General features: G+C 38.4%; 1 protein-coding gene and 1 long non-coding RNA gene across 5 annotated transcripts in view; one reads left to right on the top strand and one right to left on the bottom strand.

Annotated features, from left to right (window-relative positions):
- brms1 (BRMS1 transcriptional repressor and anoikis regulator) overlaps positions 1 to 4,066 on the top strand; it is a 7,240-nt gene extending 3,174 nt beyond the window's left edge. For 2 of the 3 annotated variants that reach the window (XM_043243914.1, XM_043243913.1), the window contains 5 exons: positions 671 to 763; positions 1,110 to 1,174; positions 1,255 to 1,294; positions 2,857 to 2,965; positions 3,070 to 4,066. In XM_043243914.1, coding sequence (XP_043099849.1) covers positions 671 to 763; positions 1,110 to 1,174; positions 1,255 to 1,294; positions 2,857 to 2,965; positions 3,070 to 3,187 — 425 coding nt within the window. In that variant the 3' untranslated portion in view covers positions 3,188 to 4,066. The remainder of the gene's footprint in view (positions 1 to 670; positions 764 to 1,109; positions 1,175 to 1,254; positions 1,295 to 2,856; positions 2,966 to 3,069) is intronic. The other variant, XM_043243915.1, reaches the window with a different exon arrangement.
- Positions 1 to 12,763, bottom strand: part of LOC122348461 — a 26,765-nt gene extending 14,002 nt beyond the window's left edge. Inside the window, exon 1 of one of the 2 annotated variants that reach the window (XR_006251328.1) lies at positions 12,411 to 12,763. This is a non-coding gene — a long non-coding RNA (uncharacterized LOC122348461). Of the gene's footprint in view, positions 1 to 7,232; positions 8,581 to 12,410 lie in introns of those variants that run through there. The other variant, XR_006251329.1, reaches the window with a different exon arrangement.

The following is a 12,763-nucleotide window of genomic DNA, read 5'->3' as shown; positions in this document are numbered from 1 at the left end:
ATGTGAATAAACATTAAATAAACATAGAACATTTCAAAATAATTTTAATACAGTGCTAAACATTTTAAGAGTGTATGATGAGTGTGTTAATATAGCATAGATGAGATGAAATTCTGACATCTTGTAAATCAGTGAGCCCTCTATAACCATAACACACCACTTAAAGTCAGCTGTCACTATATACAGTATCTCCCAATACAGACTCTATATACTTTTTAGTTATTATTTTTTATTATATGTGTGTTTGTACTTGTGTATTATATATATATATATATATATATATATATATATATATATATATATATATATATAAACTCTTGTACATGTTGTTACAAAATGTAGTTATATAATTCTGTACTTTAAAAGTCATGTTACACATTTGTACCATTCTGAGAGTTGTTACATGTGTGTAATTACAGAAATATTACATTGACTTGAGCTGTAGATACTTTGTACCAATGCGTACTTACACTATAGTTACATGTTAGTTATTATGTAATTACACTGGTATCAGGGCCACTTAATATAAAGTGTGATCCATCTGGTCTTTTCACTGTCAGACTTATGAGAAGATTCTAAGCGTATTTTTTCCACTAGGAATTTTGTAGGTTAGAAGCACAAAAATTCGCACAACATCCATTAACGCACAAACTTGCTCTTTATCATTCAGAGTGGTGGAATGATGAAGTAAGGATGAAGAAATGTAAGAGAAGGAGTCACCTGATTCGCCCAGACAGGAAGAAGAAGGCAGCTCTTGTGTCGGGTAATAAAGTATACTTTAGATTGAGATCTTTCTCTGTCTTTTAGTTAGCATTTCCCTTCTCGATTAAATCTTTTTCTAGCACCAGCAGTTAGCAATTAGTCATTTATCTGACACTTTATTCAAAGGGTCTTAATTGGGCCACCGATTAACAGATTAATAATACAGGAATCCCACATAGCCTGGCATTCATTGACTTGCCATAGAATATAGTGAAACAGTATTCATTTTTATTCTTTTCCGTGAAAGACATTTATAGGCCAACCAGCACGGTGCCTCAACCAACGTGCTTTTATTCTCACTCTATTTGAAGAAGTTGTCTTTCTCAACATGTTTGTCTATTTTTCAGGGCCATACATAGTGTATATGCTAAGAGACATTGACATACTAGAGGACTGGACGGCCATCAAGAAGGTACTCATGATGAGCGATCAGCCCTTCGCTCACGGGGAACGTGTATGATGGATCGTGACTTTTATCTTTCTGTCTTTCAGGCAAAAGCGGCACTGGTGCCTCTGAAGAAGAAAGCAGACAGTAAGTCGGTTATTAAATGGCAATGTGTTCATTTAAGTACTCTATTATAGCTTTCCTGTCGGTCAAAGTCTTTCTCAGGAAGCTACACTTGGAGGTCTGGAACCTCATGGTAGTCAGGTGAACCTCATTAAACTTTGACAAAACTGACTGAATATACTCATTGTAAATTTATTGAAGGTAATCATGTTCACTGACCGTCCGAGACCTTGCCTTGGGCTAAATAGGTTTAACCAATGATTTCTTTCTCACCACGAGCTTGGCATAGACCTCACAGTGCAATATAGGATTCAATCTATTTTTTAATAATGCTATATAAGCATTTTAAAACTGAGATTCAAGTATGTTTTTCAGCATCTTGTATGTGCTAATGCATGCTTTTAAACAAAGGGGTGTTTGGCATGTTAACATTCAGGGATACACAACACGTATAGTGTCTCTAGGTTAAGTGGATGCAAAGGATTCAACATGTTCTCCATTGACCTCCGAGCCCTGACCCTCACTCACGAGCTCTATCTGTCTGGCCTCTAATAAAGTTAGATACAGACGTTTGATTTATAGAATCATTTCCTTTCTTCTGTCACTCCAGACCCATCGACTGAAACTACTTTGTCTTTAATGTCACATTTAGAGTCTTGTTCTATCTCTAAGAAAAATGGTTTGACATGTAACATTTGACTCTCTCTGTCTGTCGTTTGTCTTTGTATTTCTCCCAGATCTCACTCTTTCTCTCACTCCCATCCCTCCGTTTCTTCCTTTGCACCACAAGAATCAATTAAAACCAAATCCTGTACACTGTACACTTGTGAAAAAGAAACGTGCTCGTACTTCAAATCTTAAAAGTATAGTATATAAAAAAAACGGATAATATATTAATACAATTTTATTTGCGTTAAACTATACTTTAGTTGACCGTAAATGCTTGTCAGTACATTCAGCAGCACACGTATTTTATTGAAACTCAAGACAAACTCTTTATACTTAACTTTATGTAGCGTACCATACTGGATGGTAAGCTTTCAGCAACAAATCCACACTGAACATGAAAAAATGAGATCATATGAACAGAAGATATTTGATGTGAAGCAGGACTTTGGACCGTTAAGATTTCAGGTTAGACAGGGCTAGCACACGGAAATGGAAAATGATCAACAAAATCTCTCAGTGATCTTGTTGTCAAGAGAATGTTTTCCTTTTTAAAAGGTGCCTTTTAAATTTAAATATGTACTCTTTATGTACTAATGCATATATTTAACCTCTTTTCATTCCTGGAAAATGTATGTTGGAATGCTAACAGGCTAAGGCACTGATTTGCATCCTTAAGAGCTAAATAAGGCACAGGAGGTACTTTTGAAATGGTATCATCCCAGTGACAGCTTTTGTGCAACTACTTTTTTTGAAAGTGTTATCTTGTCACGCCTGTGAACCGTTTAATGACAGGAGTTTCACTTCGGCTAGACGGCTCTTTATAGTGACGTAAAATGTCTTGAAAACAGAGTTAGAGCATTATGAGCTATTAAAGCCCAACATGTTGAAGATGGTGCGCTTGTCTGTTTGTCTCTCAGACAGGCAGGTGGCCGTGCGATGCGAAGGTGGAGCTCTCTTCTGTGATGGAGAGAGATTCTCCAAAGGCAGCAGCGTCGTTCTAGAAGTCAATGACGACAGCCCGGCACAGTCAGTAGAGCATAAGACCGCATCTGTCTTCGCTTTGGCTCTGTTTGCAAAAACATTTCAGTTGAAATGGACTCGTTTTTTTTTTTCTTGTGTGTTTCTCTCAGGGCAGTGATAACGGGGATCAGCGCCGGAGAGGTCTGGTTCAAGCGCACAGATGGCACCAAAACCAAAATCTACATCTCCCAACTTCAGAAAGGCAAATACACCATACGGAAAGCTTAGAGAGGATAAACGTTACGCTCGGAGAGAGTGTGTGAACCTACCCTTTAATAATTAACAAATAACACACACCTTTAAAACAGCTTATAAAAATGCAGTTAAAAGCTATGCACTGGTATTGATTAGACCAGAGACTTTGTGTATTGTGATTTATGATCACTGATTAATTTAGTCTTTTTTATATACGTATTTTATTATGGTTATAATAATAATAATAATAAGAGGGATCTGGTTCCAGAGCAACACTGTTGGCATCAAGTAGGCATTTTCTAGTGCAGCTAAAAGTCATTTATTAATTCATACACAACACAGACTTACAAATCATGTTGACCAAATGCTAAAAGACCATTTGGAGTCTTTCTGTATCATAAAGCTTATCACACTGTATACATTCATAACACTTCATACTGACCTTATATGAAGTCTGATACACACTCATTGTGCATTTGTTTGTTTGTCTGTTTGTCATTTAAAATGATTATTAAAGTCTATCTGATGCACACTAAATACACCACAGGGGCAAAAAGGACTGCGCTCACGCATCGACTCTTACATTTTATGCCGCAGTTGCTTCTTTAAATAGATCTTGGATCTGTTTTTAATAGATAAGGTTTGTACATTATAAGGAAAAGCGCTGTCTCTACTCAGAACGCAAGAGAACACAATCAAACACCTTGAATTGCGATTGCACTTAGAAAAACGAGATGTAACTTTTTTTTTTTCAGTACATTTTGAAAGACTGTTATTGTAATACATAGTATTTATAGACATCTGTAAAGTGATCTGAAACAGAGGGTGCTTTTTAAAACTTATTTATGAAGTGTTGGAGATAATCATGTATTTATAACAAGAAGCATTATTAAAATCTGAAGTTTTATTACATTGGCTGTCTAATGGAGGAATCATTCTTAAAGCTTGTGTGTTCTCCAGGGGGCGCTGGAGTCTGACTAAGGGCTAAGCGAGCTTGCATTTAGCCACTAGATGGAACTAACACCTAACTAACAGAACGCTGAAAATATGCACTGAATGGAAAACAAATAATTATTCTCTCTCTCTCTGTCCCTCTCTGCCATGCTGATGCACGCTCGACGGGGATTATAAAGCCCAAGAAGTTCCCGTTTTAATTTATACATTTGAAAATGAAAAACTCCAGCCTTGGCGTACATTCAAGTACAGACTCTTCTGCTTTCAATTATTGGGTCGTTGAGATTTAATAAATCTAACGTCTACAAGAGTCTGTAAGTGATTCATGAAGAGTAGGTGCGCAGACAGATAAAGAATAGGTAGGATCTTTTCTTTAGGTAATAAGCTGCGATTATAACAATACAACACAACCTCAGAGACATGTTTTTTAATGGTTGCTATTAATAAAATACATTAGAAAGGATCGTCTCGGATAAAGGTGTAAACTAGGTTAATATCGGTTAGTGTTACTCATTGTACTGAACATGCTGAACCTATGTGTCATGTCACACAGTAGCTGTTACCAGGAAGTACCAAATGAAGCCTGGGCCACAAAACCAGTCTCAAATAGCGCAGGTTTATTTCTAGCAATAGCCATAAATACATTGTATGGGTCACTGAATAGATTTTTTATGCCATCAAAAACATAAAAGACATTTCATTGAGATATATTATGCAAATATATTAAAACTTTATTTTTTTAGTAATATGCACTGCTAAGGACTTAATTTGCTCAACTTTAAAGGCAATTTTCTCATTATTTATTTATTTCTTGCACCCTCAGATATTCAAAGACATGTATCTCAGCCAAATCTTGTCCGATCTTAACAAACTGTATATCAATGGACTTTAATTGAAGTGAACACATGTTTGATTTTGAGTAGCCATCAGTGGAATAAGATGCTTTTGCTTCTACCTGCAGTGTGTAAAAACAGCTGTTCGTGCTAAACCGTGGCATCGTGATTGTTTTCATGTATTTTAGCGCCGCTCGAATACTTCATTGACCAGTCATCATCCTGAACTAGATAGAGATCATACTTTTTTGTATGCCAAGGGTGCTGTGTGCCATTTTCTACCACACATCTCTCTCTGAATCCCTTACTTTCAAGATATGTCAATTTGACATTCAAAATGATTCACTGGTGTCTGATTGGCTGGAGCTTAGCGCTGTCAGATGCTGAGACAGAGAGGTGTGATTTCCCAAGAAAAGAGGGATATTTTTTCTAGCTACTACGGACTAAACGCTTGTACAGCACCTTCAAAGGGACGGTCGACCTAAAAATGACAATTCTGGTTCTAAACCCGGGAGAACGTTAATCTTCAGAACTTATATTTTCAGCCTCATTGGTTCTTTCACATCAAACAAATACGCTTCAGTTTGTTTATACTTCGATTCAAATGAATTTGCTTTCCTTTTCCATGTGTATGTGTACGATCGCGTGGATTAATAGATAGAATAAAATAGATGAAAGATTATTAAAAATACCTTTTGGGCTCTAAAGATGAACAAAAGTCACATGGGTTTGCAGTAACATCCTACAAAGGTTTAGAGGCCTTGGAAATTTGCATATCAAAAATGATATAGTAATCATTTTTTTAAATGCAAATCTCCAAGGCCTCTGAACTGTTAGCAAGGTTAGCAAGTTACTGTTAAATGTAGAAACGTAAGGTTCTTGCACTGCTTCTCTAAAGTAAATTTAAGATCGAACGTTTTAACTAACTTCCATACAGTAGTAACATGAAGCTGATTATACTAAATGATGATTTTTTAGATAAACTATTCCTTTAAGACTAGTTTCTGCACACCGGATTATGTAATCGACAAGATCGTTGGATTCCTTTTAACATTTCTATTCACCCAGCTAACCCCTTGCTCTCTTTTTTCACAAACAGTACAGTGCACACACCTTCTCTTAAGCACACAACCCCTTTCATTTCTGAACAAACAGAAAAGCAGGTCTCAAATGTAATTTGTCCCTTTGTTCATCGTCTAGTTTTTTTTGTCCTAGTTACATGTTCGGAGCTCCCCATCGTTCTCGTGTGCGGTGGGGTGGAGAGACAGACAGCGAGCGGAGCGGGGAAGAAGGAGAGCACCGAGCAGGCTTGACGGAGTGAAAACAAAGCCTGGGTGACGGTACCGGACGTGGGCAGCATCCCGTTGAAAACACACTAGTCAATCAGAGTCTGTGTTTATTAGTTTGTTCTCTATCCTCCACAGTTTTCATTGCACCCCCTTCCCTCTAATCTGAGCGTTTTGTGTTCATCCATTCTTGCCATGTGTTTTTCTTTCCCAGTGTCTTTGGCTGCTGTAAAGACCAGCTTAGATCGGCATGAATGGCTTATACTGGTTTGGTAAAACTATTATTTAATATAGGCTAGCTGTCTGCTGCTATAAGCTTTTTTTCCTTGTCTCTATCTCTTGACGGATCAGTAGTGCCTTGGGAAATCACAGCTGTCACAGCGATAGTTCAACCAAAAATGAAAATTCTGTCATCATTTACTCACCCTTGTGTCATTTAAAACTTATATGACTTTCTTCTGAAACACAAGATATTTTTATTTTGGGAGATGGATACAAAGAAAGTCAATATGTGCAAAGGCATGGTTTGTTTTATCTGTATTACACAAAGACGGCCTTTCATTTCTTGCTGTGGTCAGTTATCATGCAAGACTTAATTTTATGTGAAGTATTTAGTAAAACCAGCATTAGTGGATAGATTGTGTGAGTTAAAACCACACACACACACACACACACATGTAACTAGTCTACCACATGATTAGATTGATCTCACTGATTTACATTACATTAAATTCATCAGCTGCATTTCTACGTCTTAGATTGTTCTTATAAATAAACTTTGTTTTAACCAGGATTTTTTTTTTTTTTTTTTTTTTTTTTACATTTCTTATTTGCACATTTTTTTTAAATCCGCTTTAAATAGACATCAGCGTCAACACCAGCTACAATTTCCGTGTTCAATCTGGTGTGATTCTTCTTGTGAACTCTGATCTCTCTCGCAGTTTTTTTTTTTCCCTAGGTTCTCTACATATAAATAACTGGCTTTTATTTTTTGTCTGAACTAACCTCAGTTTGAGCTTTCCCGCAGGCCTGTTGAGAGCACCAGCATCACAGTCACTGCACGTCTGGTGACCAGATATTCCAGTCTTTTGCAAAGCTCCAGGCTTCCTCTTCTCATTAACATATCCAGTTTTGCGACCTCCTCTTCTCTCTGATATCTTTGGCTGTGCTAAATATCATGTCACTGGAGATGCTCTGGCTTGCTCGCCCTCCCTCTCCCTCACGATCTCTTAGCACTTCCTCTTTCCCTCCGCACGCTCTCCATCTTGCCAAGCTGCAGACGCAGCGCTATTATCCCAGCTTGTGGGTGTGAAGAGTAGGAGACAGACAAAGAGAGAGAGAGAGAGAGAGAGAGAAACGGAACGAGAGCAACGAGAAATAGTTTTGAAACCTAGTGAACTGCGAGAAACTACTGAGCAGCCTACATAGAATGACTTTGGCTGGCTAAATATCAATGTGACTATAAATCTGCCTTGTCATCTGAGGTGTAACACGGGACTTACATGATAAAATGTTGGTGTAACTGTCCGTAAATTATTCGCTAAACAGTGGTAATTTTCTCCAAATCTGTGCCAATTACGGAGGATTCAGGTAAGCGGATCCACAATAGCTTTGGCCCCTATGCTCTGTAGCTGTGAATCATCATTATTGTTCTGCGTTCCCATTGTTTTGTTGGCATGTGGATTATTTTGCGTGGAAGAAAAGCTGTCCACAAATAGGTGTTGTGTATAGTAAACTTCTGTATTCTGCTTTGTTTTTAAGCAAAAACACGTATGTCCCGATTCACAGTATTTATAAAACAGCAGGTAAAAACCCAGATGACCTAATATTTGGGGTGAGATTCTGGAACGCACGTTTAATGGACGTCTATCTCGTGGGGCCATAGGAGAGGAGTTGTGAAAAGCAGTGAAGCTCAGCAGCTGACGCTGTAGATTACAGTCAAATCTGGATTACATTCATACTATATACTGTAAGACTTACTTTGGTCCCACTTTATATTGTGTCCCTAATACCTGTGTGTATTTACATAGTAACTTGTGTATGTAGGATGTAATCATATTGTAAGTACACAGTATCTACAGCAGTAATATTTCTGTAACTACACACATGTAACAGTCCTCAGAATGGTGTGTGTAAGTGGTATGTGATCCAGGGGCTGGAGAGGAGTAGGTTTAGGGGTTTGTGAAGTGGGAGGAGTCAGACCTCGAGTTGGTGAACCACATGGTAACAAGTTAGGAACCGTCCAGTTAATATAAAGTGTAACGTTCTGGACACCAACCACAATTTATGTAAAGAGTAACCAATGTACTTACACTGTGGTAACAAACATGTAGTTACTATATAAGTACACAGGTATTAGGGACACTGAACACATACTTTTAGCTACTAATTGAAAAGAATTACTTTTACTGAAAGTACTGTTTTTGTCACATTATCTCACATATATCTAACTCACACACAAGAACACTGGATAACATTTATATTTTCTGGTATCTGAACGCAGCACATTTGTTATTTTCTTCCACATTGTCTGTGTTTTTTTTTTTTGTTTGTTTTGTTTTAGAATTTGGCAGAAAATGTCGTCTCAGAAAGCCACGTAATTACGCTGTCTGTCATTTGCCACGGTCTTTACATCGGAAGAGTGTCTGTGATGCCTAAAATTGCTGCCTTGTAAACATCTCGCCAAGTTTTGAACCGGCACCACAGAACAGGTTCAGATACGTAACTGTTTATTCTATAACTAATGAAAGAGAATGAGACATGCATTCAGACTGGATCATTATAAGCATCATGCAGCTGGTGTACAGAGACGGAGAGAAATGTAATCTCTAATCCAGGCAGGTGTTTAAGTAGCATGTGTGTGTCATAGACAGTCTGTCTCTCAGTTGGCCAAGGCAGCAGAACTGAATCATAAGAGTCAGGAACATGCTCACAAAGGTCAACGCATTTTCCTCTGTCTTTCTTTTCATTCCAACTTACTTTCATAAACCTCCCCGTGTGTAAAGGGCTGTGACTGGCATTAAGAAACTCAAATGTTTCATCAGAGTAGGTTTTCTCACCGCCTGTTTATAGTCTATGCAGCATATGAGGGTGTTTTAATAAAGAAGGTCCCGAGACTTCTCGGGAGTAATGCACCTGTTTAATTTGAATATTATCTGTTATATCAAGTTCTGTTTCCCAACAAGATCACTAAACCGTATCGGTACACAGTTCCGTTTGTTTATGAAAAAATAATATCATTAATAAATAAATCAATCTATGATAGAGTTGAACCCAGCATGAGGAAATCTGCTGCTTGAACCATGCGAGTAATAACTGTGTGATGATGCTCCTTCCAGCGTTTCAGACTATTGTGTTCATTTGGTGGCATCTTAACGCATTTAAAACAGTATGTGAGGTGCTGTTATTCAGTTCCGTCTTATATTATATTTGATATTGTAGCATGTGTATATTTATTTGTGTGTGCTGAAAGCATTAGCATGCAGTGTGCCATGTGGGTGTGCTTGTGTGTGAAATGGGTTTGTGTGTAGGACAAAACCCTTAACAAAGCAGAGATGACAGCAATTAACTAAATGAGATGAAATTTTACCTGAGGGTAGAGAAAGAGAGAGGATATTTGACCCTAAGGAATATGCTAAAGTGAGTGATATACATACATACAGTAGTAGGATTTTTAACTCGGTGTACATGCATTGCTACACACACACACACACACACACACACACACACACACACACACACACACACACACACATCTGCTCATATCACCCTGCATTGATTATCCTTGAGAAAGAGCAAAGGTTTGTCATTCAATGACAGATGTTGAGATCTCTTTTCTCTCTATTTTACGTATCTTCCTTCATATTGTCTTCTAATCTAACCCTTGACACTCGTTACTAATTCATTATGTATTTAAATCATTCACATTTAATCTAGAAGAAGCCTATATTGTTGTGTCACACCAACAAACGACCCTGAGATTATTTCACACACACACACACACACACACACACACACACACACACACACACACACTGTGTCTCACCAGCTAATCCTCTGTAATACCACAAACTCACACACGGCGCCTCAAAGCAACACCTGAAATAAGACTCGGAGCCTCATGCTCTCATTGGCAATCCAAGCACCCATGTTTTGGAGTCTCTAGGGACACACGCTGCCAGAGAACCAGTGAGAGGGAGAACGGCCATGAGGGCTGTCAGGTTGTCCATCCTCGACTAGACAGACCAGACTGCCTCTGGGTATGACAAATCCCACCTCAGGTTTTAGACAGGTAATGGAAAAAAAAAAAAAAAAATCCCTTTATTCAAGGAATAACCGAAACAAACTCCAGTTGGCATGACAGAATTACACAGACAGACGAACGGATGGATAGACAGATTCAGTAGCGGCAGTGGAAACCCAGCAGAGCTATTATTGTAGGCTAACCACTGATCTATAATAGAGAAGATTCAAATTTTATGTCACTGTCAGAAAAAAGCCCAGTATTGTACCTTTAGTGGTAGAACACTCAAACAGACACCTTTTTGTACCATTTTTTCCCACGTAAGCATGCACATTAGTAGCTTAGAGTAGTAATATGTACCCTTAAAATAGTAATGCATACTTTTTATGGTACTATTATGAGAGTACTGAAGTACGTAACAAGCTGGTGAGCCCCTAAAGCTACAATTGAGCAATTTTTTTGTTTTCTGACAGGTACTACCTATACTGCTGGCACGATGAAAAGATGTATTACACAACCTGTTATCACTCACCAGGAATGATCCATAGCATAGCTTTTTTGAGCGCCTTAATGAGACTAAAAATAGGCTAAAAATCTATTGATTTGAATTACAATTTCTGTTCACATAATGAGGCACTTGATCGTGCAAATGTTGTGCAGTGTGTACAGGGCACCAGCTTGATTTCCATTTTTATTAAAACTACCCATGCAAACGGAAGTATAAATACATATCAACAGCCTACATAAAAATTATATAAAAATATTTAGAACTTAAATGCTTGAATCAAAATGTGTGGAATTAATTGAAATGGTTTAGTGACTCACTGAAGATAATTATGCTTTTTTTTAGGGATGATAACTGGTGTTTAAAAAGGGTTTGAATAATGGAAAATTAGGAAAAATGACTATTAATATTATTAAAATGACACAACGTTTGTAACACTATACATGTACGTGTGCACACGATGTTATTTTCTCTTTCTGAAAGCAAACTTTTGAATGTTAGTGTAAAACTAAAGATTTTGTAAATGTAGTTTTGTTGGTCTGATTTGAACACCGCTTAAACATGACAATTGAACTTGAACAAATGGAGGGGTTATTGAATGAACACGTAGGGCAGGAGTCACTTGTGTGGGCTCGAAACAAGTTCGTTTGATGTAATATAAAATTTCAGTCCGTGTTTTAAATGACATTTTCTTAAAAACGTGTAAGGTTGACATTTCAAAACATCTGAGAAAAAACTGCAGGGTGTCTTTAATGTTAATCACACATAGGCATTTGTAGACGTCATATCATCATTTTAGACAAGCCGACGGCAAATACACCCACACGTAGCACACACACACACACACACTGTAATATTAAAACGCTGGCGACTAGACAGGATGTAAGCGAATCAGTGAATGTTCGTTTAACAGATGAATAACCAGAGCTCTGTGTGTGTGTGTGTGTGTGTGTGTGTGTGAGTCAGAGAGCAGCTGCACACAGGTTGCGTGGTGTTTAGGGAGAGCGAGTCCACGTGCTCTTTACAAGGAGGCCAGAGTATTTATACACACCACCACGGAGGAGGAGACAGTAAAATAAGCATATGACTCATAAAGGGCCTCCCTTCTCCATCTTTTTCTTAGTATTGTTATAAATAGAACTATATGTGTTTGACATCAGGGACCCTCACATGTTCAAACGGTTCACACGGAAGAAACCTGCTTTACTTCTCAGTAAGGGGGTTTGAAATAGTAAAAAAAAAAGTGAAACGATTTCCTAATTCTCTTCCTCTCTCTGTCTTAGCGCCCCCTTCTCCTCCCCCCCGTCGTGACAGCATGAGGAGGGCCGCTGACACAAACACGGAACGACAGAACATTCCTGGAGATGAAAGGGCACCGTGAGAACCTCAGGACCCACCACAGAGACGACACACACACACTCACACACACGCTTACCTGTCATCTGCGTAACACACGCGCTGACACGCACAGCCAGGCCACCTGTCCTTGCGACGACACAGCCTCGGGGATGAATTCACCGAGATAAAACAGAGAGAAAGATGGAAAAAGACAAACGAGAAGGGCGATCGGACACAAGAGCAGCAGCGTGGATGAGACCGGCGAGAGAAACAGAATGATGCAATACAACAAAGTGAGAGCAGATGGGCGCGAAGAAGAATTGGAAAGATTTAAAGGAGGAGCTCGCCCCAAAACTTATCATTTACTCACCCTCGCGTCGTTCCCAAAACCTGTATGAGTTTCTTTCTTCTGTGGAACACAAAAGGAGGATTTTGAAGAATTGTACTTGT

This window comes from Puntigrus tetrazona, chromosome 7 (assembly GCF_018831695.1).
Source record: "Puntigrus tetrazona isolate hp1 chromosome 7, ASM1883169v1, whole genome shotgun sequence".
NCBI lineage: Eukaryota > Metazoa > Chordata > Actinopteri > Cypriniformes > Cyprinidae > Puntigrus > Puntigrus tetrazona.
Note: the sequence above shows the minus strand (reverse complement) of the source record. Positions and strands in the feature narration are given on the sequence as shown.